The sequence below is a fragment of the Lipophrys pholis genome (genome assembly GCF_963383615.2).
Source record: "Lipophrys pholis genome assembly, chromosome: 3".
Lineage (NCBI taxonomy): Eukaryota > Metazoa > Chordata > Actinopteri > Blenniiformes > Blenniidae > Lipophrys > Lipophrys pholis.
The window spans coordinates 10,092,000-10,119,118 of NC_137627.1; the positions used below are offsets into that span (position 1 = coordinate 10,092,000).

General features: G+C 43.5%; 1 protein-coding gene across 3 annotated transcripts in view; it reads right to left on the bottom strand.

Annotated features, from left to right (window-relative positions):
* The window catches only part of fli1 (Fli-1 proto-oncogene, ETS transcription factor), a gene marked incomplete at its 5' end in the record, with an annotated part of 29,889 nt that extends 4,348 nt beyond the window's left edge, over positions 1-25,541 (bottom strand). Inside the window, 7 exons of one of the 3 annotated variants that reach the window (XM_080459007.1) lie at positions 293-352; positions 754-813; positions 7,559-7,627; positions 14,403-14,606; positions 15,469-15,623; positions 15,927-16,138; positions 25,503-25,541. In XM_080459007.1, the coding sequence (XP_080315133.1) occupies positions 293-352; positions 754-813; positions 7,559-7,627; positions 14,403-14,606; positions 15,469-15,623; positions 15,927-16,138; positions 25,503-25,541 (799 nt within the window). Of the gene's footprint in view, positions 1-292; positions 353-753; positions 814-7,558; positions 7,628-14,402; positions 14,607-15,468; positions 15,624-15,926; positions 16,139-20,931; positions 20,963-21,095; positions 21,254-25,502 lie in introns of those variants that run through there. The other 2 variants (XM_080459008.1, XM_080459009.1) reach the window with 2 other exon arrangements.
* Between the last annotated feature and the right edge of the window lie 1,578 nt (positions 25,542-27,119).

Below are 27,119 nucleotides of genomic sequence, written 5' to 3' on the forward strand. Positions count from 1 at the left end.
CTGTCCGAAGACCGCCACATCATGTGTCCGGTCTGTTTATAGCTTCTTTGAGCCGAGACCTGTTCAGGGTGTAGCCTGCCTTTCTCCCAATTGCATGCTGGGATCAGCTCCAGCTCCTCATTAATTTGGATACATTGGTACGGATGAATGCATGTATGTGTGAGCATAACTTAAAATAGGGGAATAAAACTCCGTCAACACAATTATTACAAATTGAACCCGACATCTACGGAGCCATAAAATCACAGAGCCTATGCTTATGCCGCTTGCACCAAGAAAGGTTCGTAGTTACCTGGCTGAGCTCGGGGCTGCTCAGTGGACTTGGTCACATTCTGAGTAACCACTGGTGAGCCTGCAGAGGGAGCAAAAAAAAAAAGAGACATATAAAGGCTTTGAGAAAACATCAGAGGGGTGGCGAGATACAGATAACAAGCTACACATCTTGAAGGCATGTCAGCAGACGTCCAAAATAAATAAGTCGGCAGCTGCTTGTTGGACCGACTTCTCTTTCCTACGTAATGTCCAGGAGTATTCCACATGTCTGGACTGTGTGGAGGTTGGAGTGAGCCCCAGTGTGACGCAGACCACCGCCACATTGCATTAGCTGCTGGTGATATGCGCAGTTTTAATTTGCACAGATGACACCATTCAAACTGGTCGGGGGGGCAATTAAAATCCCGATTGCTGTTAGTAGATTAAAGTTCCATGTATTGACTGAAGGGTTAGCGGCGTCTTCAGTATATTTGTGCTCACCTTTGCCGCTGTGCATGTTGTTGGACCATCCTGTCCGCCGCACAGCATCATATGAAGGGTCTGATTGAAGACAGAGAAGACAAAGTGTGATTATAGTTTTTTTTTTCTTGCCTTATAAAATAAAGGGCCTGTATTTACGTGCTTCAGAAATCTGTCCAGATGCTTTATATTTGACCATCTCATTGTGTGCTAGCCAGTCACGAAGATCGTAACCGTTACAGAAGGCCAGCAGGAGGCCCCGTGCCAAACAGCTTCAATAAATCCATCAAAACACGGTTAAAGATAGTGTTCACAGGATATCTGGACATGGTTATGTGGTTGTTTGGCACAACGTGGTGGTTGAAATGTTGATGGCACAATCTTTGACAGGGCGCGCGGTGGGTTGAGCTGCTTGCAAAATTCTGACCGCAAATAAAAGGACTGATGCAAATTAACACGTGACAGACACACACACACACACACACACACACACACACACACACACACACACACACACACACACACACACACACACACACACACACACACACACACACACACACACACACACACACACACACACACACACACACACACGCACACACGCACACAAAGGGACATCATACCCTCTCAGGTCTCGCCTCCCCACACAGCCAGCTTTCATGCAACCTTGACAAACAGCCAAACAGGCCCCAGTTTGGATGAGTTCTACCTGCTCCAGTTCAAACCCGATTGAATGTGATGCTGGACCGCTTCCAGTAGCAATCAATCACCCTGACATAGGCAGATAAAACACAGACTGCATCGCTCCCCTGGCAGTGTCTCAAAAACACCCCAGCACGCTCACGTTGCACCTGGCCAGCACCCTCCATGGTTTGTGTTGTTAAGGGCTAAAACGGCTCAAAGTGTTGCCAGAACACGGGGAAACGGGGAAGCAAATTCTGGTTCGAATATGTTCAACAAACTGTGTTGTGCCCAACGTGCTTTCCACAGCGTTATCATGATGGGCAAATCTTTCTGTCAGCAGTGTTATTCCCAGAGGCCAGCAGACAGAGACGGTGTAATGCTGATGACAGAGCTTGTTGATGGGATCAGCAAGCTGTTAGAAGGTCAAGAGGCAATTCCATTTCCCATCAGTGCAGGCCGAGATTTTTGACAAGCAGGCAAATTAGCAGTCAAAGCTGGGAAGTTTGGATTCCATGCTTTGCGTTTAAGGGAAGAAATTAATAAGGGGTCTCGCTGTGTCGCGGCAAAATTGGCTAAAAGAAAAGTTAACAACTTGAAAAATAATTTCTACATCTGTTCACATACTGAAAACGCATACATAACCTGTGTATCATAATAAAACTCAAGTTGCTGTACACACACACACACACACACACACACACACACAAAAAGAAACCTTTTACCAAGTCCATATGAATGTTCATTATGTGGAGATTTAGTGAAAAACAATGCCTGGCAATTGAGTTGTACTGTGACACTGTTCTACTGTTTATGTTTCTTTATGTTCTGCGTTTTCATGTGTTCATGTAAAACCCCCCCAATAAATTTCAAATATTGAATGTATATCATTATTATTCAACTGACCTGTATGGCAGGTTCCTGGCTAAGATATTTTACTGCTGTATGTCTTACTAAGAGTTATAAACATGGCATGCATACTGCTTTCCCCATAAAAGTTTGTTAGTCTCTCTATTCATGTCTTTGTTTCGCCGACCTCAGCCTGGAGCCTCGAGATGATTTGTGAAAACAGTCCCCAATAAGTTAGCAATGGAGAGCCTGTATATTGATGCCCAACAACTGAATTGCTGAGGACACTTTATTGTAATTTCCTATGGCGATCGCATCAAAGTGAAGCTCTTTGGTACACAGGACGAGCTTGAACAAGATATATGTTAGACACGTCATCCGGATGTGACGTCTCGCAGTTGACGTGGTCTTTTCAGCCACACGTGTGGACGATGACCTGGCATGACCACACCAGAGACACATCCACTAACGTCAGATCCATCATCTGCTTTGTCTGCAGAGCAGTGTGTGTTACGACACTATGCAACAGCGCCCTCCTGTGGCACACATCTGTAAGAACTCTTAATTTCTCTTCAAGGCGTCACTGTATACAAATGTGTATAAGTATGCTTATTATCCGAAACATGTCCCTTTTGATTCTAATCAGTTCAAACTCTTTTCAAATTACAGAGCTTATGTACACTTAAAGGATTTTGTGATTTCCTCCAATCTCTCAAACAGAATATGCCCCAACGAGAAAACATATCCTGATGCTCAGGATTGACTTGGTATCTTCTGTTTTTTGACACATGAGTTAGAGTCTGATTGATTTTATGAAAAGCTGTTCTCCGTGAGCCACTAGAGAAATGAAGGTGATTAAGAAAAAAATAAAGGAACAAAGTAAAGTAGAGGATGTGAAGTCCCTACAACAATAAAAGATAAAGAATAAATTAAGCTGTGATCAAAGGAGTAAAAGAAGGAAAAAAGTAATGGAGGGAAACACAAAAAGAGGGAAAGGAGGGACAAATAACAAGCGGGCTGCCGTGGCTCAGCGGGGCTGTCAGGTTCAATCTGGTGTGGGCCGGCAGGATAGCCAAGGAGCAGTGACTGGGGGAGAGTCCTGGGAGACTTGTGTTTCCTGCCTGCTTTGCCTGCAGACAACCTCTCTTTGTTTTACTGGCCCTTTTTTCCCCTCTGCTCACCGCCATCCCGGCCCACCCCCCCCTCCCCATCATCATCCACTCCCCGCCACCCCGAAAAAAAAAAACACAACGGGGCCACCTCCATCTGCACGCCGAGAGGGTCCCGGGGACGGTCTGGGAGAAGCAGAAGCAAAGTCAGGGGAGGTGAGAAAGTGGGTGAAGGGACTGCAGGAAGAAAAAGGAGACGGATGAACGTGTGCAGACAGAGTGACTAAGCACGTGAAAACCGTATGTAAGAGTAAGAGGAGATGGAGAAAGTACAGAGAGAAAGAATAATATCACAAAGTAAAAAAAAAAAAGTAAAAAAAACCCACTGAGTCAGACAAAACACAACGCAGGAATTTGAAAAGAAAACAATGGCGGCAAACCCTGCTACTGTCTGGTATGAACAGAGCAGGAGATACCCAGTTTCATGGGTCTGTCCGTGGCTGCAGAATAAACCGAGTAGTCGATACTGTTCACCTCCCAAAACGATTGAACTCGATGGGAATAAAACAACGCCAAAGTGCGGAGACAATTTGAGGCTTCGCCACTGAAACAGTCTGTTGGTTTTAAGGCGAACGGGGCGAAGGCAACGCTCAGGAAGCGGAAGTGAAAGAAGGAAGAAGGAAGAAGCAACAGATGTAAAAGAGACAAAGCCCAAGTGACTCGGGGTACACGATGGAAGCCGAGCACACAAGCGCAGACTCGAATGCGAACACACAAGAGCCCTCTCCCCCACCGCCACCATCACCACCACCACCACCACCACCACCACCACTACTCCACACCTCCCAACCCTCCCGCCTTCATTTTTCCAGGCCTCGCTCTGACTGCGACTTGAGCCAGTTTCCACTCTGGTCTGGGGTGTGGTGCACGCTCCTGGGAGACTTCAACTGCAGGACCAGTTAGTCAAAACAAGGCCCGTGCTAGACACAGGGAAGAGAGAGAGAGCGAGAGAGAGGGAGAGAGAGAGAGGGAAACAGAGAGAGAGAGAGAGAGAGAGAGAGAGTTTTGAAAAATGGAGCAGTACCCAAGTGAAGAAGGTGAGAGGGTGAGTGAGACAGACAAGGAGAGATGAGCTGTGGATTGTTTTTTACCCAGAGAGACAGACAGAGAGAGAGACAGAGACAGAGCGACCGGCCCAGACAGGGTAAACTTTATAATACCCATAATACAGGTGCTTTAAAAGCCATCTGTGTGAGGAAGGAGAGGAGGAGAATGATGGCAAAGTACATGAGATACACACAGCGAGGCGACTGTGGTGCTGAACCAACTGAGCACCAACCCGGGGACGACTGACCATCTCCGTTAACTGACCTTTTAAGGTTTTTTTTTTTTGTTTTTTTTAAGTTACTTTCAGATTTCACTTATTTTTCTTTACAATGCACCAGTAAAAAAACCAAACTCGTGCACATTAGGGCACATTTCAAACTTCATGGCTTTTGGCAGGCAAAACAGCTACATTCACAAAGGTGAATCATCTTTTTTCCTCATTCACTGGGAAGCGGGGGAGAAAGTGAGCGTCCTTCCTGTGAATTATAAAACCTGAAATTTACATAGCAGCAGTTTTAAATCTGAGAGAAAATAAAAAAGCAAAATAAGTAGCCAACAACCAGAACTGTTGACGTTTGAATTTAATACCCACAGATGATATACTGAGAAATGTGAGTCCGACTGAAACTGCCTATGATTTGTACACTCGCAAATAACACAATAAACACCAAGTCGTACGTGCACAAAGACACAAAGTAACCCACCCACGCACACACGTCTGTCCAGACTAACTGTAGACGCAGGCTCAAGAGTCACACAGAGAGCCACACACACACACACACACACACGCACACGCACACGCACACGCACACGCACACTTTCATAGCTGCTGCATTCCGTGTTTTATATGCTCTCTTTTATTCATAACATTGCATTTTACACCACAGAGTCTGGAGCAGATTAAGGGTTGTCTCCTGCTGTACGCTCCTGCTTACTCTACCCCAAAGAGCCTGTACGGTATTTGACTGTTCTCGAAAGGCAATATGAACTCAAACATCTGGCAGCGTTGATCTACGAGCAAATGCTGATACAGGCTTCTCCTGAAGCAAGACACCTTTTACTGTAGTGGCACGGAATCCACGTGTGAAGTTCTCACTTCATTTTGTGAAAGAAAGAAAAAATAAATTCTAAGGTGACTAAAAAGTTGCATGAATTAAGGGTGATTACATTTAAACTAAGTTGATGTCATGTCTGCATTCCCTGCACTGGAAACTTAACCGACACAGAAAAGGCCGAGCCAGTGTTACAAGAGCCCATAATAGAAATCACCACTTGTGAAAGGGAAATGCTGTTGAAGGGAGTGACCCTCTAATTTCTGCCAGTGCAAATACCTGGTGCTGAGAACCAGGAAGAGCGAGGTCGGGGGGGTGACCGAGCAGAATCTTATCTGTCCTGCCCATTGGTCTATTAGTTTGAAGCCGGGGCGAGAACAAGTACGTGGCCTGGTAACTCTCACCAGCGGGGCAGACGGGGAGAAGCAGCCAGGGCATTCTGTGACACTTATCGGACCTAATATTTCCTCTCCCACTGCCTTGATAGGGCCCCTCATCCTGTGAGCAAGGCTATCACTGTTATTGCAGTCCTTTCTCCAGTCTCTGGTGGTGACACCGTATAGTCAATGTAAAGGATGTGTAGCTCAGATACGCTGCGTTCGTCCATTCAGGATGTGTCAGCACAAACTAATGTTTGTAGAGTGAAAAGGTATCAAGAGGAAAGGGACAGTCATCCTGACCTGCTGTGGCCATTGTTCTGAGAGACTCCGCAGGAGCTTTTATAGGACAACAGTGCAAATACTGCAGTAGGCTTTAGTTCATTGGTGCGTATCATTTTATAAATACATTTATTTATGTAAATACTGATAGGTGAATAAGACATCTTGCTTAATTCTAAAACAAAAGGTCATATAAATATTCAACATTAATAACCAAAATGAATGAACATATTTTTCCTCATTGAAAAGTGTGTGGTGTTCTGTTTCCAGCGTTCTCTTGGTCACATGGTTGGCTGTTTCTTAGTGACCTATGCCTCAAAAGTCATAACAGTAAACGTCCGAAGAAGCAAAGATGGAAGTTTGTAGTCCAAAATGTGTAAAAGGACCAAAATTACAAGCAGTGGCAACGCAAGCCGGCCCAGCACATACTTTATGGTCAGTCTCCTGTTAACCCTCCATCATCCTCTCTGTCATTATTTCACTCAGTGGAGACTCGCACACATGTACTCTGCTCCGGTCTGCTCTCTCTCTGCCATGTTTACCATGTACATTGTCGCTCCAGCACCTGTCTGTGAAGTCTGTATTTCCAGTAAACAAGCCCGTTCACGTATCCTCGTTCCCCGAATCACTGCATTCACAGTCTGTTTGTGTCACCGCTGCCGTGGAAAGAAGTCATCAGCACTCTGTCGCAACCTCATTGTTGTTATGCCCCCACGCGGTTCTTGCCCCTCCGAACCTCTATGGGTTGTCACAGTGATTCAGGTAGCCTTTATAAATCGCACATCGCAGCTCGTACTGTCTGAACAACACAAAGGGTGCACCTGCCAAGAGCTTTGTTGGCGGCAATCGGTGAGGACGTGTGCTTGGATTTTGTGATGGGTCTGTTTTTCTAAAGTAAATGCATGTGTTTTGAGAGTTCCTTTATTCTTGTCGGTCTGAAGGAAGCTATATCATGAGTAGAATTGGTCATTTTACATGGACTCTCATGCCTCCATTTATATGTCATGATAACTATCTCACCTTGGCCCCAGGGTGTGGTTTCCAAGGAGGAGGTGGAGGGATGTATCCCTTATTATCTTGGGTCTACATGACCCCCTTCTGCTTAATTATTCTTACTGAGGGAGGGATAATATTTATCTTCCCTCTCCATAGTGATTGCAATTAATTTACTTTTTTCCGACCAAGCAAACCCAATCATCATTGTCACCTGCAGAACACATGACTCTTCTACCTTTTTAACATTATCCAAATCTTCCCCTCCCATATAATCACAACTTGTATACAACATTTACATAAACTGAAACATATATAAAGAGAGGCAGATCCTAGAGTGAAACTTTGGGAGATAAAACAAATGTGTTCCTACCCTCTTTGGCAGCAAGGCGTGGTGATGGATCCGTGTGAGATGGTGTATTGTAGGATAATGATGAGCTACCTGTGAAGAGACGAAAGGAAATCAGTGGGAAACTCGAGTCTTTTAACAAATAAATAAATCAACAACAAAAAAAAAAAAAACTACACACACATAAGAAAAGAGTTCATTCTTGCAGTTATACGTTTCAGACCCTTTTTGTTTGCTTTGGAAAAACTCATGTTTCTTATGTTTCAGGATATTTACAAATTGGACTTTAAATGTTAATCTTGATGAATTTGCTTTACAGGAAATTGCCATTAGGAGCAACCTTAGTTTACCCACCAGTGACGTCTGGGTGACAAAATACGAGTCTCATAAAAGCCAGCAGGTGGCAGCAAAAGGTTCAACTTAATGACTGTCAAACAGCGTTGACGTTTCACATTTTTGACTTGAGATAATGTTTTTCTTTTTAAATCAGAATTGTAATTATACATTTTAGAAAAAGAGTAACATTTTTTAGAAATAAAAGTAATCTCAAAAATAGCCCATCTTCAATGCAGGAGAAATCCTGCACTGCGTCAGCTTTTAACAACATGTGCTTCTTCTGAATAGAGCGGGACAGCGAGACACGAGTCCTCGTATGGCTGCCTATTCACTTCACCTTATGGAGCAGAACTCAGCACTGCATTCCTCCACTTACACAGGCACCCTGGGCGGCACCAAAATGCTCTCTTAATTTTAGCTGCCCCCAGGCATAAATCAGCGAGTGGAAAAACAGACCCAAAAATGCACAGAGAAAACACAAGAGTAGTTAGTACATGGTGAGTGCAGGGAAGATTTAGCGCTGAGACGGCTGCAGGGAGCTGGCGGGTGGGGAGGAGGATACCTTTTCTGAATGGAGCAAACCTGAAAGACGGCTTGGAATACAAACGGAGGGAAAGAAGAAAAAAAACAAAATCTTCAAGTTTGTGATGTTTTTTAGGATTTAATTCTGGATCCTTCTCAAACTCACTCCACGCTGCCCGGAGTGGGGTTGGGGCCCATGGTGGCAGACTAGGTGTCTGTTTTTTTTAAGGGGGTGGCCGGGGCGCGTGGGAGGAGGTGGAGTGGGGGGAAATGTGGGGTTCTCCACCAATGTATTCCAAGCTCCCTATACCCCCACACCCCTCCCGTTTCAACCTACTCCGTAGCACCCCCAAGGTTCTGGGTCTAGTTTGGAAAGCTGGGGGCCACAGAACAGGGGAGCCATTGTATGGGGAAGGGTCCCTGCACAGCAATCAAACGCAGCTCTCCATAGAAAAATAATTCCACACGCGGAGTGTAAGCGCACAGGGGCAAACGAGCCAGCGAAGCACCGTCTCTGGAATGAGGGAGAAAAGTGTAAGGGAAAGATGAACAGACGAGGGGAGTGAGGGAAGGCGGAAAGGGGGCTGTTAACCCTTTTTCCTACTGTGTTCACATATGTGGGCTGACCCAGACAGGCAAACAGGCAGCATCGCTGAGAAAACCTCAAACCATCCCGCAGAGAAATTCAGGACTGCCGTACGGGGGAGAGAGTGAGAGTAAGTGAGAGCGTAGCGGTTGGTGAGGGAGAGAGGGAGAGAGACACCACAGCTGACAGTTTGGTCGAGGGAGACTTGGCCACGTTGCCTATTTATTTGGACGGCCTCTTCCTCTTTCAGAAAACAAACATGTCCCGGTAATCTGACAGCACAGTGGGAGGACTGGCCAGTGTTCAGCCCGTAAGACCCTCACTCTCTTTTTCTCTCAAGTCACATCTGCTCAGACTCTGTCAGATTACATAACACCGACAAACAATTTTCTTTTCTCTACTCTCTATAACTGGGAGCTCTTTTGAAAAGCTCTGTCCTTCAGCTTGGCATCCGCAAAGTATTGATGGATGTTTTTACTTTGAAACCTGTTGAAATCCTGATGGACTTCCTGCGCAGACTTCTTCTGTTTACTCTGTACAGCTATATGATACCACTGCCTCAAACATGTGGTCCGAACTTTGTCAACAAACTTAACACCCACTTTTAGGCATCTAGCTGCCTAATGGTGGCAGATTGGCCCCCATCATCCTATAGAATTAAGTTGCACTGATTTGTAGAACTGGTTGTTTTCATACCAGCTGAGCATTTTTACAGCAAGAAATCTAGCAGCAATAATAACAATAATAATCATTTTCTTTTAAAAATCAGCATGTTCACAAACAGTCTATCTTCTCTACACTATACATGTTATAAAAGTGGCACTCGTTATCCACACAAGCACAGAAATGCTCAATTTATTCCTTTGTTGGGCTATGGGAAAAAATCTAACTCCTTTCCCACACCTCCTGCCCTTTGTTTGAGCTAACATGATCCAGACTGGACCCAAACGTGAGTGAATCTATTGGCACAATAATGAAGTAAAACAGTAACTGAAGTTAGCCAAGTGAATACAGATACGTCATCTGTTATTTCACTTGTTACTGTAATGCTGAGTCATGGGATGGCGCCAAACTGAAAGCTATAAATTGGGAGTTGTGACGAATGACCCTTTTTCTACTGTTTACCTTCGGTTTGATTTTGATAGAAAAAGGGGTTACTTCCTTTTAAATGCTGTTCAGATTTGTCCAATATGAAAGTAAGACGTTCATTTGTTGTTCTGGAGGTGGATCTCACCATCATCATCAAAGAATGCAGTGTTCGCTAAAAGCTTTTCGGACTGTGGTAGACAGCAAGTTTGAGTGAGTGTCTGAAGATCACACACAAATTGTATGCCAAGCTGCCACTTTGACCTTCACCAATTGGCTTTGCTATAATGTCTTGGTGATGGGGTCTGGAACTTTTTCGTGGAAGCAGTCTCTGGGAACTCTTGTGAAACAGGTTGAGAACCACTGCTTTAGTGTGAAGTGTGATGCATCTTTAATGCATTCTACGCAATCCCCCGGACAGACAGCGTGGCGTAACCTTATAATGTGTATAACATGGAGTGTGTTTGAATTTCAAATGATGCTTTTCTGGAAAATTAAATAAGTTCTTAGTATTTGATGGGAAAGGTGTCTGAGAGTGTCTCCAGAAACATTCATTCACCAAGCCAAATATTCAATGGGGAAAACCACAGGCTCTCCCTAACTGTACCCACTGTGGCTTCCTTTGTAGACAAGCAAGTCTTTCCAATCCCAAGGTCAGCGGTTCAGTTCACCGCCTTGCCTTGACCATGTGTTGAATTGTGCGAGACACTAATCCCCAAATTGCCCACCATGGTATACGAGCACCTTACGGGGCCGCCATCATCGTTGGTGTGTGTGAGAATGATTGTGTGTGTGGATGTATGATTGCGACTGGTCATGAAAAGAGCCTCCAGGCTGCTAAAGTGGTCATTGTCGCTTCAGTGTACAGAATTCTCCAACCTACTGTAAGCATTCTCAACTGGCTACTGGTTTGTGAGTACAATGATTATGTAACATTATCCATCCAGCTTAAATTACAGCTAAGCTCATCTCTGTGTTTACATGAATGGTAACGGCTTATTATCCACATCCACTTATGCTAATATGATATGAACATAAATTCTTGTCCAGCGCAGTGTCTGAACCCCAGCAGTCATGAGAGCAGCCGCAGACTGCTTTCTAATGGCAGAAAGGAAAGAGTAAAGGGCGTGGAGCCAGGCTGTTGAGCCCCTGTGCACTAGTGATAATCTGCCAATAGAAAGAACTAATGCACGGAGAGCTCAATAAAAATGTTGTGAGGGGGGGGGAGAGCGAGACAGAGTGAGCGAGAGAGAACGAGGCAGCAAGAAAAAGAGCTCCAGACCTCCTTTTTCCCTACTCAGCCTGCGAGCCCAGATGTTTATGGTCTGTATAAACTATTGAGGGATCGAGAATGTCCCCCACTCTTGGGCAAGCAGCAGCAGTGCAGAATCCCAGACTTATCACTTTCCTTCTCTCTCTCTCTCTCTCTCTCTCTCTCTCTCTCTCTCTCTACAATCTTGACTCCCTCACTGTAAATCCATCCAGACTCTCAAGCGTTGGCGACAGCTGGGAAACAGAACCATTGCTCGTCTCCAATGGCACTCAATCATGACCATCTCGGACGATTTCCACATGCTTCTAAAAGAAGGTTAGGTTTGGAACTTTTTCCCTTTTTTTACCCAATATCACACATGCCTTCAAAACGGTTTCTCCTCCTCGCACTGGTCTGCACCTTGAATTGCTACTGTAAAATCAGTCAGATATATTTCTTCCATTAACATCTACTCAAAGGCTCCCCGAGTTCGGCAGATGGTTTGTCTGCTTTGTTACATGTTCCCTTTTACTCCCTCCCTTTGGTTCTGACATCTCCTCTCCCTTTCTCTCCTTCTCCTCTGGCATCTCTGTGTCAGAAGTACACTGGCCCGCTGTCTGTGGTTTGTTTCCCTGCTCTGTTTCCAGCACATGTGGTATCAAACCGACCTACATGGGTGCGATAAAGCAAACAGTTCGCGGTCCCTCCCTGACAGACTAATTTGAACAAATTCTCAAATTGCACCCTAAATTGAAAGCACATTGGGGTGTGGGCGGCCATCACTTATAGAAATCTGTGCAAGTGACCAACAATGAGTCCGGAATAATGCGCGGGCAACTACCTCTTGTTACTGTGAACAGCTGGACTGCCAGACAGATCTTCAGGTTGTGCCTGCAGTCACAGGAGCGTGGGTGTCCGAATGATGCTTCTGCGCATGACGTGGCAGGAATGTTTTGTTATGGTATGGTATGGCTGTAGGGTGGGGAAGTGTGTCCCTGCCCTTTGCCAAGTGTACATACAAGGCTAATGACTTTGAGGAATGTTAATCAGAGGTTCAATAAACAGAACCAAACACACACATGGTGCCTACAGATGTGTATGAAATGATTGCAACACCCCCGTGGACCGTTCTTTTTTTTTTTTGGGAGGAGGGGTAATATTGTAAGGAATAGTGAATGAGGGTTGGATGAATACATCACATGCCCTGAAATCACTTATACTTTCAGGGCTTTCCTCAGTCTTTCCCATTTCCCTCTGTCTTTCTATTTCTCTTTTTTGTGCATTCTGAAAGCTTGCCCCTGCTCCGGCTTTCATGAGCGAAGCCAGCGGTCTAGTTGCTGGATGGGGTTTCTCCTCGTCTATGATTGTGTTTGTTTGTTCTGTAGGGGAAGAAGAATAAAATAACTTGAGTTTCCAAATCGTCAGCCCTGCGGGGTCGGCGTAAAGCCCTCCACCTTCCTCTCCCTTCTCGCCATTCATTTACAAGCACAGTTCCTGCTGCCCTCGGGCTTCCCGTGTCAACAATATGCGCTGCCTGCGCCTCGGACAGCGTCCCCGACACAGGTCGCTCGGCCCAGGCACGAGAGCGTTTGTCTTTTCGATTGTCGGGAACGGATCCAAAGCAATTTCAGCTGGCGAATGGAGAGGATTCCCAAGACACCCCTTCTGTCTCCAAAACACACAAGGTCTATAAAAAAAAAAAAAAAGTAAAAAAAAAAAGGGGCAGGAACGGGCAGAGTCGCGATGCAGCACGCCTAAGCCGTGGCTAAGTCCCGCAGCCAGCGGCCATAATGAAAACTGTTCTGTGGAGTGTGCCCAGTGGCGGTCAGACAGATCCACCCGCTGCAGCGCCGCACAATGAGGCTGTTATGCTCATGACAAGCATCTCTCTCTGCCCAGACGCAGTGCAGAGAGAAAACTGTTGACACCCACAAAATGCAGTTCCCATTACATCACATCGAGGCCCATCACATTTTTTTTTTTTTTTTTTAAGTAATGTTAAATTTAGTTGAGCCATCAGTCACTCCACCCAACGTGCAGTCATGGTATTCTGTCCCAACCGCAGAAGTATCTCCCACCATTTTGAGGTACAGAAAATGTTGCGAAGATGAAGGAAAAAAAATAAAAATTCTCAGTTCACTCAACAGTTGCATCGGTCATGAATTCCACATTTTTGATCGCAAACAGAGGACATACCTGGGGTCTGACCCAGACATCGCTGTACCAGATGTTGCATCTTATATTAAAATATCATCTGCATACTGCTTCAGAAAATTGGCTTAGGTTCCCCACCAAACATATGAAGCAGGATTACACCGGGGCACTCTTCAAAGGTAGGAGGCTCACATTTAGTTGCCTCCGTTGCAAATTGCAGATCAACTTTCTTTGCTGAACCGAACATACAGGCCTAGCGTGATTCCCCAGGCAATGCACCTGGGCTTCATCTTTCTGTGGACCATGTGGAATAAGGCGCTGCAAAGTGTAGTGGGGGGATGTGGTCGATGGTTATCTTGAGAGGAAAAAGAAACCCTCTTGGTTTCCACAGCCCCACTTAAGACGGGGTACCCATTTTGAAGAAAATGAATTTCCAGTAAAAGCAGTTTCATTGTTTACTGTTGGTAATATAAATAGTGCGGTGGCAAAAAGAAAGTGTCATGTTGTTATCCCTGGTCTGGCTACAGGAGCTCCTTTTCAGTCTCAGTCTTTCTTCCCAAAAAAGAAATATGTAATATGGAAAGAAGCTCGTGCATTGACTAAAAGTCAATTTTGATTTTCAGACTTTGGCTGGGACAGATGTGAGTGCAGACTTCACCTCAGGCACAACAGCAGGATGTAAAGCAGAAAGAGCACTATGCAGGAATATTGCGGTCTATCTACTGTTATAAAAAAAACAAAAAACATGTCCATATGTTGAAAAAAATATTTTCTATTCTGTTTTCTATCAATATTCTATCAATATTGAGATATATATATATATATATATATATATATATATATATATATATATCTATATAAGAGTGTGCTACTTTTTTCATGGCTCACTCTTTATTTTTTTTCTAGGTTTATTTGACTGAAAGTGTACTTACTTTCCCTGAGGTAATTGAGATGAGAGAGAAGCACTTCTGCATTGTACATGGTGGTGAGTCGGAGGAAGTCGTCCTTGCTCATCTTGCAGAGCGATTTGCCGTCAATGTTTTGAAACAGTGCCGTGTCGATCTCCAGCAGGCCGTACTCCTTGATGGCCCATTCTAGCCACTGGCGCACATGGTCCTGTGACCACAGGGATGGGTCTGCAGGAAAACAGGAGACAGGACAGAAGGTTTATCAGTGGTATGAAATGCTCTGTTTTCAGCAGATGAGAGAAAACTGCTTGGAAAGTCTGAGCTTTGTTTTTATTTAGTGAACAGCACAGTTTAAGTTTGCTTTTTAACAGTTTTACTGCTGTATATTGTATATTATCGTCTTCAGTAAAATCTTGTTTTGTTTAAGACAAATAAACACTGTAGTATCTGCAAATATGTCACTCGACCAAAGTCTAAAATACTGCACATCCAATTTGGAAACCTAACCCCAAACTCACCACTTGTGGTTAAGGAGGGGCATCCATGTGGAGCTCCTATTAGGTTAATAGATGAGTGGCCTTTTGCTTCAGTTTAAGACTCACACTCGCAGCCTTTGAAATGGAAAGTTTACCAAGGCTCCGTTCAGTTTTAATTAAATGAATTAGATGTGGTCATTTTTGGGAAAATACAGTCATTTTTGGCTTTCAGGCTTATGTGTAACACCATAATCAGCTTACACATTAATAAAAAACCTGAACCCTAAAACTGCACTTGTTACCCTGAACACTCTTATTTCACATACTGAAAGACTGAATTGGTCAAGTACGTGATGAAATAAAGTGCTCTGGCATGCTAACAGACGCCTCAGCCGGCATCTATTCAGTCATGCCCCCATGGGTGGTGTAAAATAGCTGAACAATGCTTTACCCAGTGAAGCAGCTAAGAAGAAAAAAATAGCACTCATAAAACATTTACAACACTGGCAAATCATTCCAAAACATCACCCAACAAAGTAGAACACATACTGTACAGTTGTACTGATTTATTAGTAATCACGTTTTGTCATATTGGATTTCAAAACTGCTTTTACCTGCAGGTACAATGACCCTCCGCTCATTGGTTGTCATGTTGGGTGGAGGAGCGTTCTTCTCATCCATGTAGTTTCCATAGGTCATCTGAGATGTGTCATTACCCCCCACCAGCTTATTACATTTACCCACACTGCAGTCCACCGGAGACTCCCTGCTACACAATCACACAGACGTGCAAGTTTTGAAAACATTATCAAAAGATAAATTGGGTGTTGTTGGCTTTTTCTTTCTAGCCATTGACTTTGGCAGGAGACGCTCAGGGCCTCCACTTGCCTGGGCCAAGCATATCAAAGATTAGACGCAAAAGGGAAGGTTAGCCGTGGTGAAGAAATGACTTGTTGAATGACAAATGACAACAGCAGAAACTCTCCAGTATGTCTAATGGAGATTGATTTTGGAAAGGCTCATCCAGGGGCTTAAAGCGTGTCGCATGCAGGATGTTTCTGTCAAGTCCTACCTGGATCCGTTCATGTGCTCGTATTCTCTCTTGACATTGACCCGCACAGGTTGGTTGATCCACTCCTGCTGTGGGGGTAAGGGGTTGATTTTGTGGGTTTGGCCATAGTCCTGTGTGCCAGATGCAGTCATGTCTGTCTTGGGGAGAGGGGCAGCAGCAGCGTATGGAGGCTCAAATAGGGACTGGTCTTCACTCACCACTGATAGCGCCTCCTGAAGGAAGATGGGACATAGCATGTTACACACCACCGTTCGACTAAATATACACTTTAAAGGGTTTTGTTTTTTGTTTAGTTTTTTTTAGAAATGTAATTAAATTGACATATTTCACTGGTAGTTAGGTCATAATATAGGCTTTCAGTTAGTCTGAAAGTCAGTAAGACCCAATAAACCTAAAATTAGATTTATTTATCATGAATCTTTAGGGTATCTGTTAATTTATCTGTGACAAACAATGATCAAGAATAAACATTGGTCTATTTTGACAACCAATTTCCTTCTATTCTCTTTCTTTAAAACAATGTAAATTGTGTGATGAATCATCCTGCACTCAAAATGATATACAAAATAGCGGAGATACGCAGCCTCGCTGCTCTGTTTTCTGCACCAACAGCGGTGTATGCTTCAGATATTGTAATGTACAAACAACATGATTGGCTCCTAAACATCCCAATCAAATCAGGTATACATTTTCCTCCAGCCTGTAGCAATTTTCATTATAAATATGTAAATACAACAATATCACTAAACACTTACACCTTGTTCAACAGGATATTGGAATGTCTTTCTTTTTTTTTTATAATTTTTAATCTTGCACTATAACATGAACTACCTCACTTTTGTTGCCTCCTTAAAGCAAAGCGTTATCTCTCTGTCACCTTATATTGAACCAAACGAATGTTCAATTTGATCTCCTAACCCTCACAAACTTGTTCTTGTTAGACATCTACCCGAAACTTGTCAAATTTCTGATCTGCTGTGTATTTTTGTTTACAGCAATTATGTGCAGTTACAGGTCATATCGCAGTCTGGCATCCTCACTCGTTTGTGTATACTGCCCACGTAGCAACTGCGGCTTCCTGTTGATGTTAGGATGACTTCAAACATACCCACTGCGCCGTAAGACAGAGCGGTATGATAGTGTGTTGAGGACGTGCTATTTTACATTATAATCAAATACACAAACACACAAACATTCACCCACTGGTTAACATATAAAAGTGCCAAAGAAATATGCGTTGAATGAATATTAACAATCTTCTAATCTGAATTTCTCTGAATCCCCAGTTGCCATCATTTACTTTATGATCAGTATCATCAGAATTTCCCCGGACCCCAAAACCCCCTGTCAGGCCTTGGTGTGTCTGTCTTGTCTGAGCGTTGGGCTTCCCTCCACAGCCGAAGACTCAACAGAAGCAGGAGGGGTCACGACGACTCTGACCCCTCCGCAGCGGCTCAGCTGGAGCAATGTAAGTTTATTAAAGAAAACAAACGCAGAAACTCCGGGCTGGACAATATATTGCATGGCTTCAACACGCTCTCCGTGTAATGTCTTGGAAGTAAAGCACGGCTTATATATTTGACGGGTCGGACCTTAACATGCCGATGTCACCGCTGAAGTGTTTGACAGAGATCGGGCAACGTCACCGACTCTGCTGTTTGCCAGCCGCAAACCTTATAGGATGACAGGACTATACTGCCTGACAGTGACTGGTGAGTCAGTCCCATACATCACAGTGAAAACAAGAAAATTCGGCAACGAAAGAAAGAAAACAACAACAAAAAAAAAAAAACAATATGTCAAAAATATTAAGTGAAATCATTACAGTCATGTGTCTCTGAGGACTGGGCTCGGATCTGACGCACATCTGGATCTGATAGGATCTGATGGCACAGCTTAGACCGAGACGTGTCTAATCCTTGAAGACTGAATCATTTCATTCCAACATGCCACATATCTGCCTCCGGGGGAAAAACTCCACTTGATATTCATTGATCAATATTTCCAACATGTTGCCGTTGCATTCTCTAAAATGTTACTTTTATGAAAGTGAAATCCTCGGGATCTCACATAAGACATGTCATGCGAGTGGAAAGTTTTCACTTATCCCTCCTTTGAATGATAAATGTATTTGGTACAGCAAGCTGATATGTCGCAACGGTACAATCGAACATTTGATGTAAAAGTAAATGATAAATATACAATAAGGAAAATCAGAAACGTCTTTGTGCTGCAATTTTCTTAAAACTTTACAAATCCCATTATTCTTTATCATATGTACATTATGAACCAAACATTGCCACTTTATACACTACATTTCAAAGTGCACGTATCTAAACCAAGCATGTTTGAGTAAAACGAGAGTTCTTAACCTCACAGGATGACATAATTTCGGTCGTTACTGAACATCACTGGAAACGTGGAACACTTTGATAGAAACTTTTTGAGATAACGTGACACTGCTACTTTCACTTGAAACATATCTTGTGTGATGCTTGTACTTAGTCGTATAATACCTCGATTTGTATCGATCACTACAATGATGTGATGTGACGATATTACTGTTTGTACCCAATGTAGGGTAAAATAAGAATAACAGTGAGAAAATAAGTGTTTGTGGCAGTTATTCACGTGTTTTGATCATCTTTTGGGAACACCTGTGAATCAAGTACAAACCTGTTTGTATTTTAGCAATATGAGCTGAATTATCAAGTCAATCTGAATCGTAGGTATTTCTTTATGCGATTAGACACGGCTGATCCTATGGAACATGACAAATGGCAAACAAACTTTGGGGATTTCATGAAAAACTACTCTTTAGGTTTGTGGGGGTGGATATAGAAGTGGACCCTCTCCAGAGCGTTTAACCAGCTGCCAGAATGAGATTTTCCAGTGATTTCATCAGTGGATCCATCACAGTCTGTACAATGGCAACAAGACACACTATCAGAGCTGAGCACAGCAGCGAGTCTGTGGATGATAAAGTGTAAAAAGAGTGAGGGAATGTCTCAGTGCGGCCCGATAATGGCTCCGCGACCTATTGTGACTGTTGCTCGTTATATTTACAATGACATATCAGCCCCTGCAATTGGAGCTATGATTGGCAAGTGGTGTGGGCCTATCAAGATTGTGGTGGTTTCTTTTAAAAATAGAAGCACACCATGCTCGGAGAAGCCGAAAGGATGACTGAGCAGTGCCAGTTTTCTGTGTTTTCTTTCCAGTATCTGCAAGGAACACACATTTAATACCAGAGATGGTTTCAGACGGTTACACACACTTTTCTGTCTGTCTTGAAACACCAAAAGATAATACGTGGGACACTTTTAGACACTATAGATAAACTTCTCTTGAAGGAAGATATGTGAAATCGTGACCACAAATACTTCAGGAAGTTTCTAAAATTAGAAGAAAAAAAAAATACAGTTTATTCTTTAAAAATCTATTTTCCAATTTCATTTCATCACTGCCAATCGGGAGGAAAATAAAACAGTGAATAAATTATGGCTCAGTCGTGAGGCTGTAACCACCATTAGAAGCATTGTGTAAGTGTGACACCTGCTGGGAGCAACCTCTGTTCTGTTTACATCAGCCACGTCTATCTCCCCAAATGCGTCACGACGCGCCCGGTGCAGACTGGTTATATGCAGTCGCTCCACATCCCAGACTACACGTGTATCTGTTTGGCGTTCACACACAGCCATCTCGCAGGAGCCACCCAGAGGGGGGCATTCCTGTCTTTTGTTTAAGGAGGAAGAGGAAACCTGTCAGGAAAAGATTGTGTGGAGCAGGAAACTCTCATGGTTAGAGAGTCCTTCCTTTCTTTTTAGCGAGCATGAATGCAGTTAACAGCCAGTCATTTATACTCAAGGATTCAATTATGATTACAATAATTTGCCACCGCTTCTTGCTTTGTAAGAAAAAAACAAGAACAGGTTGACACAATCGTGCTCTCAATCGCGTGCGGTGCGTATCAGCGCAATCATAGCATTGCGGGCGAAAGTCGTGGGGATTTAGGTGAATATAAGATATATGAAGCCTGACAGATTTTGTCTGGCCAACTGTTACACTCATCCAGATCTCACACCACACCCAGACACCACAAACCAGCTACTTCAAATTTCCACAAGTGAACAAGTCGTATCACTTTTCCACAACAATAAGAGCAAATACAGATGCCTGTGCATTCTTCCTGACATACACTTGTTAACACTGCGACACAAGCTGGACTCATCGCGGACGGAACTAAGCGGGACTTGCCATTTAACATCTGGCTGCAGCCATAATGCATCTGGAATTTGACTGTCGCGGGCCAGTAGCCAATGTTAATGTAGACTCCACCACTACCAGCATACCATTTCAAAATAGTTGTGTAACTACGAAAGGAGCAAACCACGGCATCATTGTGAAGCTTTGCGGCTTAAAAGTGTTGCAAACTCTGCAGTTACCGCACCAAGTTTCCAAAAATGACAGCTTTCTCTGCTCTGTGACAAAACCCTTCGTCCTCCAACGGAGAGACGGGAGCTATGACAGTCAACAGAAACACTAAACGAGAGAACATCTCTGGTGGAAAAAAAAAAAAAAAAAAACCCAACAGATTATGGCCGTTTCTGACCCACGACAGGAACTTCGAGCCGAGCCGGCGACGTGCCACACCGCTGTTGCGCAGCTCCGCACCTCGGATCTAACGGTACATCCAGACTTTACTATTGCTCAACCTCCGCTGCCCATAATAAAAACGAAATCAACGAAGTTACTGACGACGCAAACCTATAGGAAAGTTAACTTTACATCGGTTATTTTCCTTGAAAAAATAAAAGAGAAACCACTACACTCTCTGTGCTTTTCCAGACGTGCGTAATTGTGCGCTTCGGCCACAAAATCCAAAACGTGACTCTGAATTCGCTTTAAATCCGCGCCATAACTCATCCTCACAAGCCGTCAGCGTTTTTGAAAAAAGGAAGAGGGATACATTCAAAAAGAGAAGAAAAGAAGTAAATCTGGTTACCGCTTTCAGACCAAGAGAGAAAAGCCGCTCATCGTCGCCAGATTGGAGGTCCCAGCTCACAGACCGACACAGACAGGCATTTCAGCCCTTTGCTTGAAAAAAGGAGGCGCAACTCCGAAAAAGCAGTCTCCCACAATCTCATACACCCCGTTCTCCACCCTTACCTTAATAGTTCCGTCCATTTTGCGCAATTTTCAGCGGACCCCGACAATATCCCAAACATGACACGCTCCTGAATTAATTCCAGTCCCCGGTATGTGGCGGAGAGAAAGAGACACTTTTACCGGATTGGAGTTTTTTCTTTCCTCTAAATTTGGGAAGTGAAGTCACCACTGTTGAGAAGGTTGAGAAGGAAGCTGTGTGTCACCGAAAGCCCTGCCTTCAAAAAAGCAGGATACTGTCCCAGAGAGATAAGCAGGGAAAACAATTGAGTGTTCGCTTCGCTGTTATGTTTTTCTGCTCGGAAATATTTACAGGATGGCTGCCTGCGTTGTGCACAGCCATTGCTGCGTATAGCCTTGCTCGAGAATAGTGTTGTGTGTTTTGCTTTCCCAGTAATGCCACAGATGGCGTGGAGGGGTTTACTTTTTGTCCGAGTTGTGAATTATTTCTGCACACATTTGACTATACGGCTTTCCAGAATGAGGTTTGCTGTCTTAGCGTTGCGTGATGGCACGTTTTAGAGCGCTTTTTGAGTTCACGCCTACACTTGAGACTTTCATCTGGCCATGCCTCCATCCCCCTGTAAATCAGACCATCCACAGTTTTGTTCTATATTTCATGGTGAAAGTGATACGTTAAATAAACGTTGTCTTTGAATGCGGACAGATGTGTCTGTGGATGGAGCTCTAAATCAAAACAGGGGAGACATCTGAACACCTATGGTTGTTGCAACCTAGTCTCTCGCTCTCTTTTTTTATTTTTTTTTTATTACAGCTTGCTATTAAGCCTCTGAAGTTTCCCTGAGACACCATTAATAAAAACCCAAGCATTCAGCTCCTAACCGCACTATAATCTGACGGTCTGCGCTACACGTGTGCGTCTGCCGCTCCACGCAGGACTGAATGGGGGGAAAAGCAGCCCGCATCAACCGGTGCTCACACGTGTTGCTATTATTATTTGTTTTCATCTTCCTTATTTTTGTCGACCACTGCCAGTGGCTGACTTCTATCTGTACTCACTACAGACATGGGCATGGGAGAAAAAACAAAGCCTTCCACAAACCCCACCCCCACATAGGTAGACTACTTTTTACCCCCCCCCCCCCCCCCCCCCCCCCCCGGGCTCAGTCTGCTCGATGAAATTGCCCTCATCAATTCAGGAGCAATTTGAGTGCAGATGCTGGACGTGGAGCCAGGTCTGAACGTCACCAGACCGATCACACTGCAAAAAAAAAAAAAAAAAAGAAAGAAGAAAAAAAAAAAAGTCTATTCGAACAATTCCATTACTACATTTCGCCTTTTTGTAGGCAAGTGGAATAAATTGACCACAAGTAGGTAAATTACACTTTAGAGGCGTCAAAACGTCTAGATTCCTCTGATTTGACTAATCCATGCAACTACGACCGTTTTTATTTATAATTTACAAAATAAAGTTCGCTGTAGATCAAAGTGTGTGCTACAGCTGTGTCAGGAGACCTGCTGGTTGACACTATTCGATGATTTTTTTTTTTTTTTTTTTTGCAGTGTTGGTGCGTCTGCCTTGGGGAGCGGCCTCAAAGTGGCCAAACAGAGCCTGCGTCGCTGCAGCGTCTTGACAGCAGGGCCGGCCTGTCTGCTCTCGACTTGGGGGTCTGCTGGGGCCGTGGGCCCCCACCCTTGGGACCACCACATCTGGATCCTGCTAAGGGTCAAGGCTTCTCCTGCCTGAGGCCAGTTCAGGCTCGTGTAATTAAGGGAGACACCTTGTTTAACTCTTCAGTGGCTGCCTTGGTTTCTTTTTTTGTTTTTCTTTACATTCCAGCGTCTGGAGTTTCTGTATCATTTTATTAGAGGGGGGTTGGTATTAAAGGAAGAGATTAAACAAGGGCTTATAATGGGATTTTGGGTTGGTGATGCATCGCTTTGGACTTCAAGCTCAACCTTGAGGTTGTTGAGATTTGTGAGCCATTTTTGGACATTAGTTTGATTTGTGTAAATAACCTGTTTTAATAATACGGCTTGCGTCTTACTGAAATCCCCCTTTGAAAAAAAATAATAATAGCGTCTTGCCATTCAAGATGATTCCCCTTTAACAGAGTACCTGCTTTTCCAGCACTGGAGCTTATCAGAGCGACTGAGGGGGCAGGATCCACAAAGATCATAATGAATACAGTGGTAACAAACATTTTGGAAGGCCAGTAAACAGATGCAAGTTGGTTTACACAGTGAGCCACAGAACATCTGGCTTGACGCTGGAACGAGACAGCCAGACATTTCTTCTTACACCACGAGCCAGTAGCTCCTCTGTCTCTCCGCTGGGGCAACAAGCCAGAGGTGGGCGGACACTACGGTGCATTTATGCAGCCTTTCAACTGTTCAGCCCATCGTTTCTTCTTCAGCCTTTATCAAGATCTGCTGGACAATTAGATTTAGATGATCAGATCAGTGCCATTGGGATTTATTCGCTAAAGAGTATGAAGGAGACCTGAAGATAATTTGGAACATGTGAATAAAACTCAATATCATTTATTTCCCTAAATGAAAAGATTTCGATTGTATCTTGTTTCATGCTTTATATAAAACTCGATTTTTTTTTTTAGAGTGTATCTTGTACATCGGTGCTGCTTGACATTTTTCAGCATCAGCTGCTTACGGCTGTCTTCTTGGCATGTATAAAAAAAAAAACCTCATTTGTTTTTTTCTAAGGTGGGAAATTACATCTTGACTGTTGTGAGAAACTGCAGTGTTATTCCTCCGAAGAAACAGTCCCAGTCCATGTGAGCCTGAGGTTGCTGTTTATTAGACTGCAGACATGTATTCGGATCATTCCTTCTCTCGGGCTAAAAGACAGCCCGAGTCAAAATACTGAGGGCAAAAAAGTGGAGTCTGCAAGCGCGCATAAGCACGAACTGTCTGGCCCCTCGCTCCAGGCCATAATTAATTTGAGATTTATTTTTATTGGAGAGTTCCAGTCTCGCCTGGCCTTAACCAAACAAAACCAAATGCTGGGCCGCGGATTCGCTTGAATGGGGAATATTTCTTTTAAATCTTGTATCGAGGCGTGCCACATTCTGACCAACATCTCCCTGGATGCCAGTGAGCCAGCCAGCGACTGGCACGCACAAACACAGGCAGAGCGTGAATCCACAATTAAAAAAAAAAAAGAAAGAAAGAAAGAAAGAAAAGAAAAAGAAAAAAAGATGCAGTCAAATCAGATCAAACAAAACAGAATTTTTTACTATGAATCATGAAGGCTGAGACACAGTCACTGTAAAAACGGGGCTCACTATTAAGAAAAAAAACCAAACACTATTACTCCGGTGCTAAGCTCTCCTCTTTTTCTTTTTTTTTCTTTTTTAAACAGAAAGACTCGTTTCAACTCTTATTTTCTCCTCAAACATTCCTTGCTATTCAAGTCTCCCCCAACAAATCAAGAATTGTTCTGAACCCTGAAACGCAGAGTCTCTGCAGGATGAAAGGAGCCCTTATTCAAAGGGGGAATAAGTCTTCAAAACATTAACAAGTCGCCCTTGGAAAAATACCTTGATTATGAAGATATTGCCATAGCTCTCCTCTGCTGCACAATGGCGTATTTTAATGAGACACAATCCGAGCAGTCAACCCACGACAAAACGTTCTGATATATATATATATATATATATATATATATATATATATATATATATATATATATATATATATATATATATATATATATATATATATATATATATATATGCGCAGTAGTTGTTACAGGTATTCATGCTGCGCCATGTGTGACACGTTTATGTGAAAACCAGATGTGCACTGTTTGACTGTTTGCTTTATTTACATTCTCTGGATCAGCAGAGAGAGAGAGGGAGAGAGAGAGAGAGAGAGAGAGAGAGAGAGAGAGAGAGAGAGAGAGAGAGAGAGAGAGAGAGAGAGAGCGAGAGAGAGAGAGAGAGAGAGAGAGAGAGAGAGAGATCACTGCAGGTAATACAGTGACGTCAAACATGATATTGTGCCTTAACTGCCTCATTTTAGCATTTAAGGCAGAAAAAGAATGTGAAATGGGAGCCACTGCCACTGCAGACCACACCAGAGCAACAGTTTAACATTGTAAACATGGAGGCATGTAAAGCAACAAGTGACAGACTATTGTATATTTTATTGAACAAATATTTATTTTATTGTATCATTATTATTATTGTATTATTGTATACATATGTACATTTTCTACTCCATAAAATGAATAGGAGATGCATAGCCATCCGTTAACTAACGTGACCCATAATGCAGATAGAGGGAAAATAATAGTTTGATGATTCTTGTAACAGTGAGTGAGACTTTTTTTTTCGTTTCTTACTCGCTGGAAAATAAGACTTCAATTATAAGGATCCCAGCTTGTCACTCCAACATTACCTGATGGGAGGGATGGTGGTGTCTTACCTTGACGTAAGACGACGTGTCAGGAACAGTCTGAAACATTTTTGAAAGACAGGCCCAAGGGTGCTGGGTGTCCAGTGGGCTCTAAATCGGAAAAAAAGAAGAAAATTATCACATTTCTTTATGTATTTATTTAGTTTAATTTTATTTTATTTTGTGTATTTGTTTTTGTCAGTTGCACGTGTCATGAACTCTTTGGGCACACAGTGTGACCACAAAAAGCTAAATAACCCCCTCTTCTCCTCCCCGTAGGTTCATTCATAAAACACTCATTTTTCAGCGGTGGTCAGCGGTATTAGATCCGGGTGGGTTTTAATTGCCTCTATCCGTACATTTAACAACACCAATAGATGGAAATTACACCACTGACCTACTGCTAACATGGATGAATTACTCCAAGTCGCCCAATAGGAGCTGGGCAGCAAATAGAAGAAGAAGAAAAAAAAAAGAACAAGAAGAAGAGAAGGGCCCCATCCCAACCCCCATCACGTTTTCCCCTAAAGCTTACCACATATTGAAACACTTTTCGCTTTAATAAGTGCAGCTTACAAAGTCTCGGGTGAAAGGGCACTTAGAGGACGGTGTTTTAGCCCTTCCCTCTCTCTCTAATTATCACGAAGGCAGTGGCACAGGACATCACAAATGGCTGTTATATAGACTGCGTGATCAAGTATATCAACCTCTATATTGGCAATCCAGGAGGCACCATTAAAAGTTGAGCATATTCCAACAAGGCCTCTGGGAGATCTCTGTCCTGCTCAGTGGCTTGCTGCCTGTCAATTTCAGTAAAATTCAATCATTTTCTTTGTGCCATTATGGTGGATCGTGCAAACCTTGAAAATAAAACCTTCTTGTTGGATTTTAATGGCACCACAATTCTTATAGTTGCATTGAAAACCTGCCGCGTATTGTAGAGGGATTATGAACGTGGCACGGTGAAAGTATTTGTAGGGGACTACTTTTTTTTTTTTTTTGTCTACTCGGCTCCTGCAGGCAAAACGCAGTGCTCGCCTCATAAAGTTCCCCAAATGCATCCAATTTCTACGCGGTAAAAAAGAGCATAGGATCCCGCATCTGCAGCCAATTAGGCGGAGGAGGACTGGTGAATAACGGCGTGAACCTTCCTCCGAGACAGCCCCGTGGGCCGGGACCCCTCTAGTGTTACATTTTAAGCATCTTACCTCGCTGTTATCCATCATAAAGGAGAACCAACTGATTTTCTGCTCATACACCCTTCGTTTTTTTTTTTGTTTTTTTTTTTCTAATACTCCTATTTCTCCCGATGTTAGAAACTTTCGGTTACAAATCTTAGATTTACAAGGTTTACATTTTGCATGACACAGCGATTAACACAACGATTAGGATAGTCGAAACAACCGCGTCAAAGTATCGATAAAAATGTGACATACCACGCAGATGCATGCATGTCTAGTTTGCAGAACGCGATCGGCGAGAGTTTCTCATTTCTCCTCCACTCACCTGTCGTTACAGCTCGATTGATCTGCTTTTCGATTCGGGCCGATCACTCCTCCTTATCAATTATTTTTCGAGAACAATCGCTCCTGTTCGTAGAGAGGGGGGGGTGGAAAAGCCGTTTTTCCCAATGATGATGCAGATGAC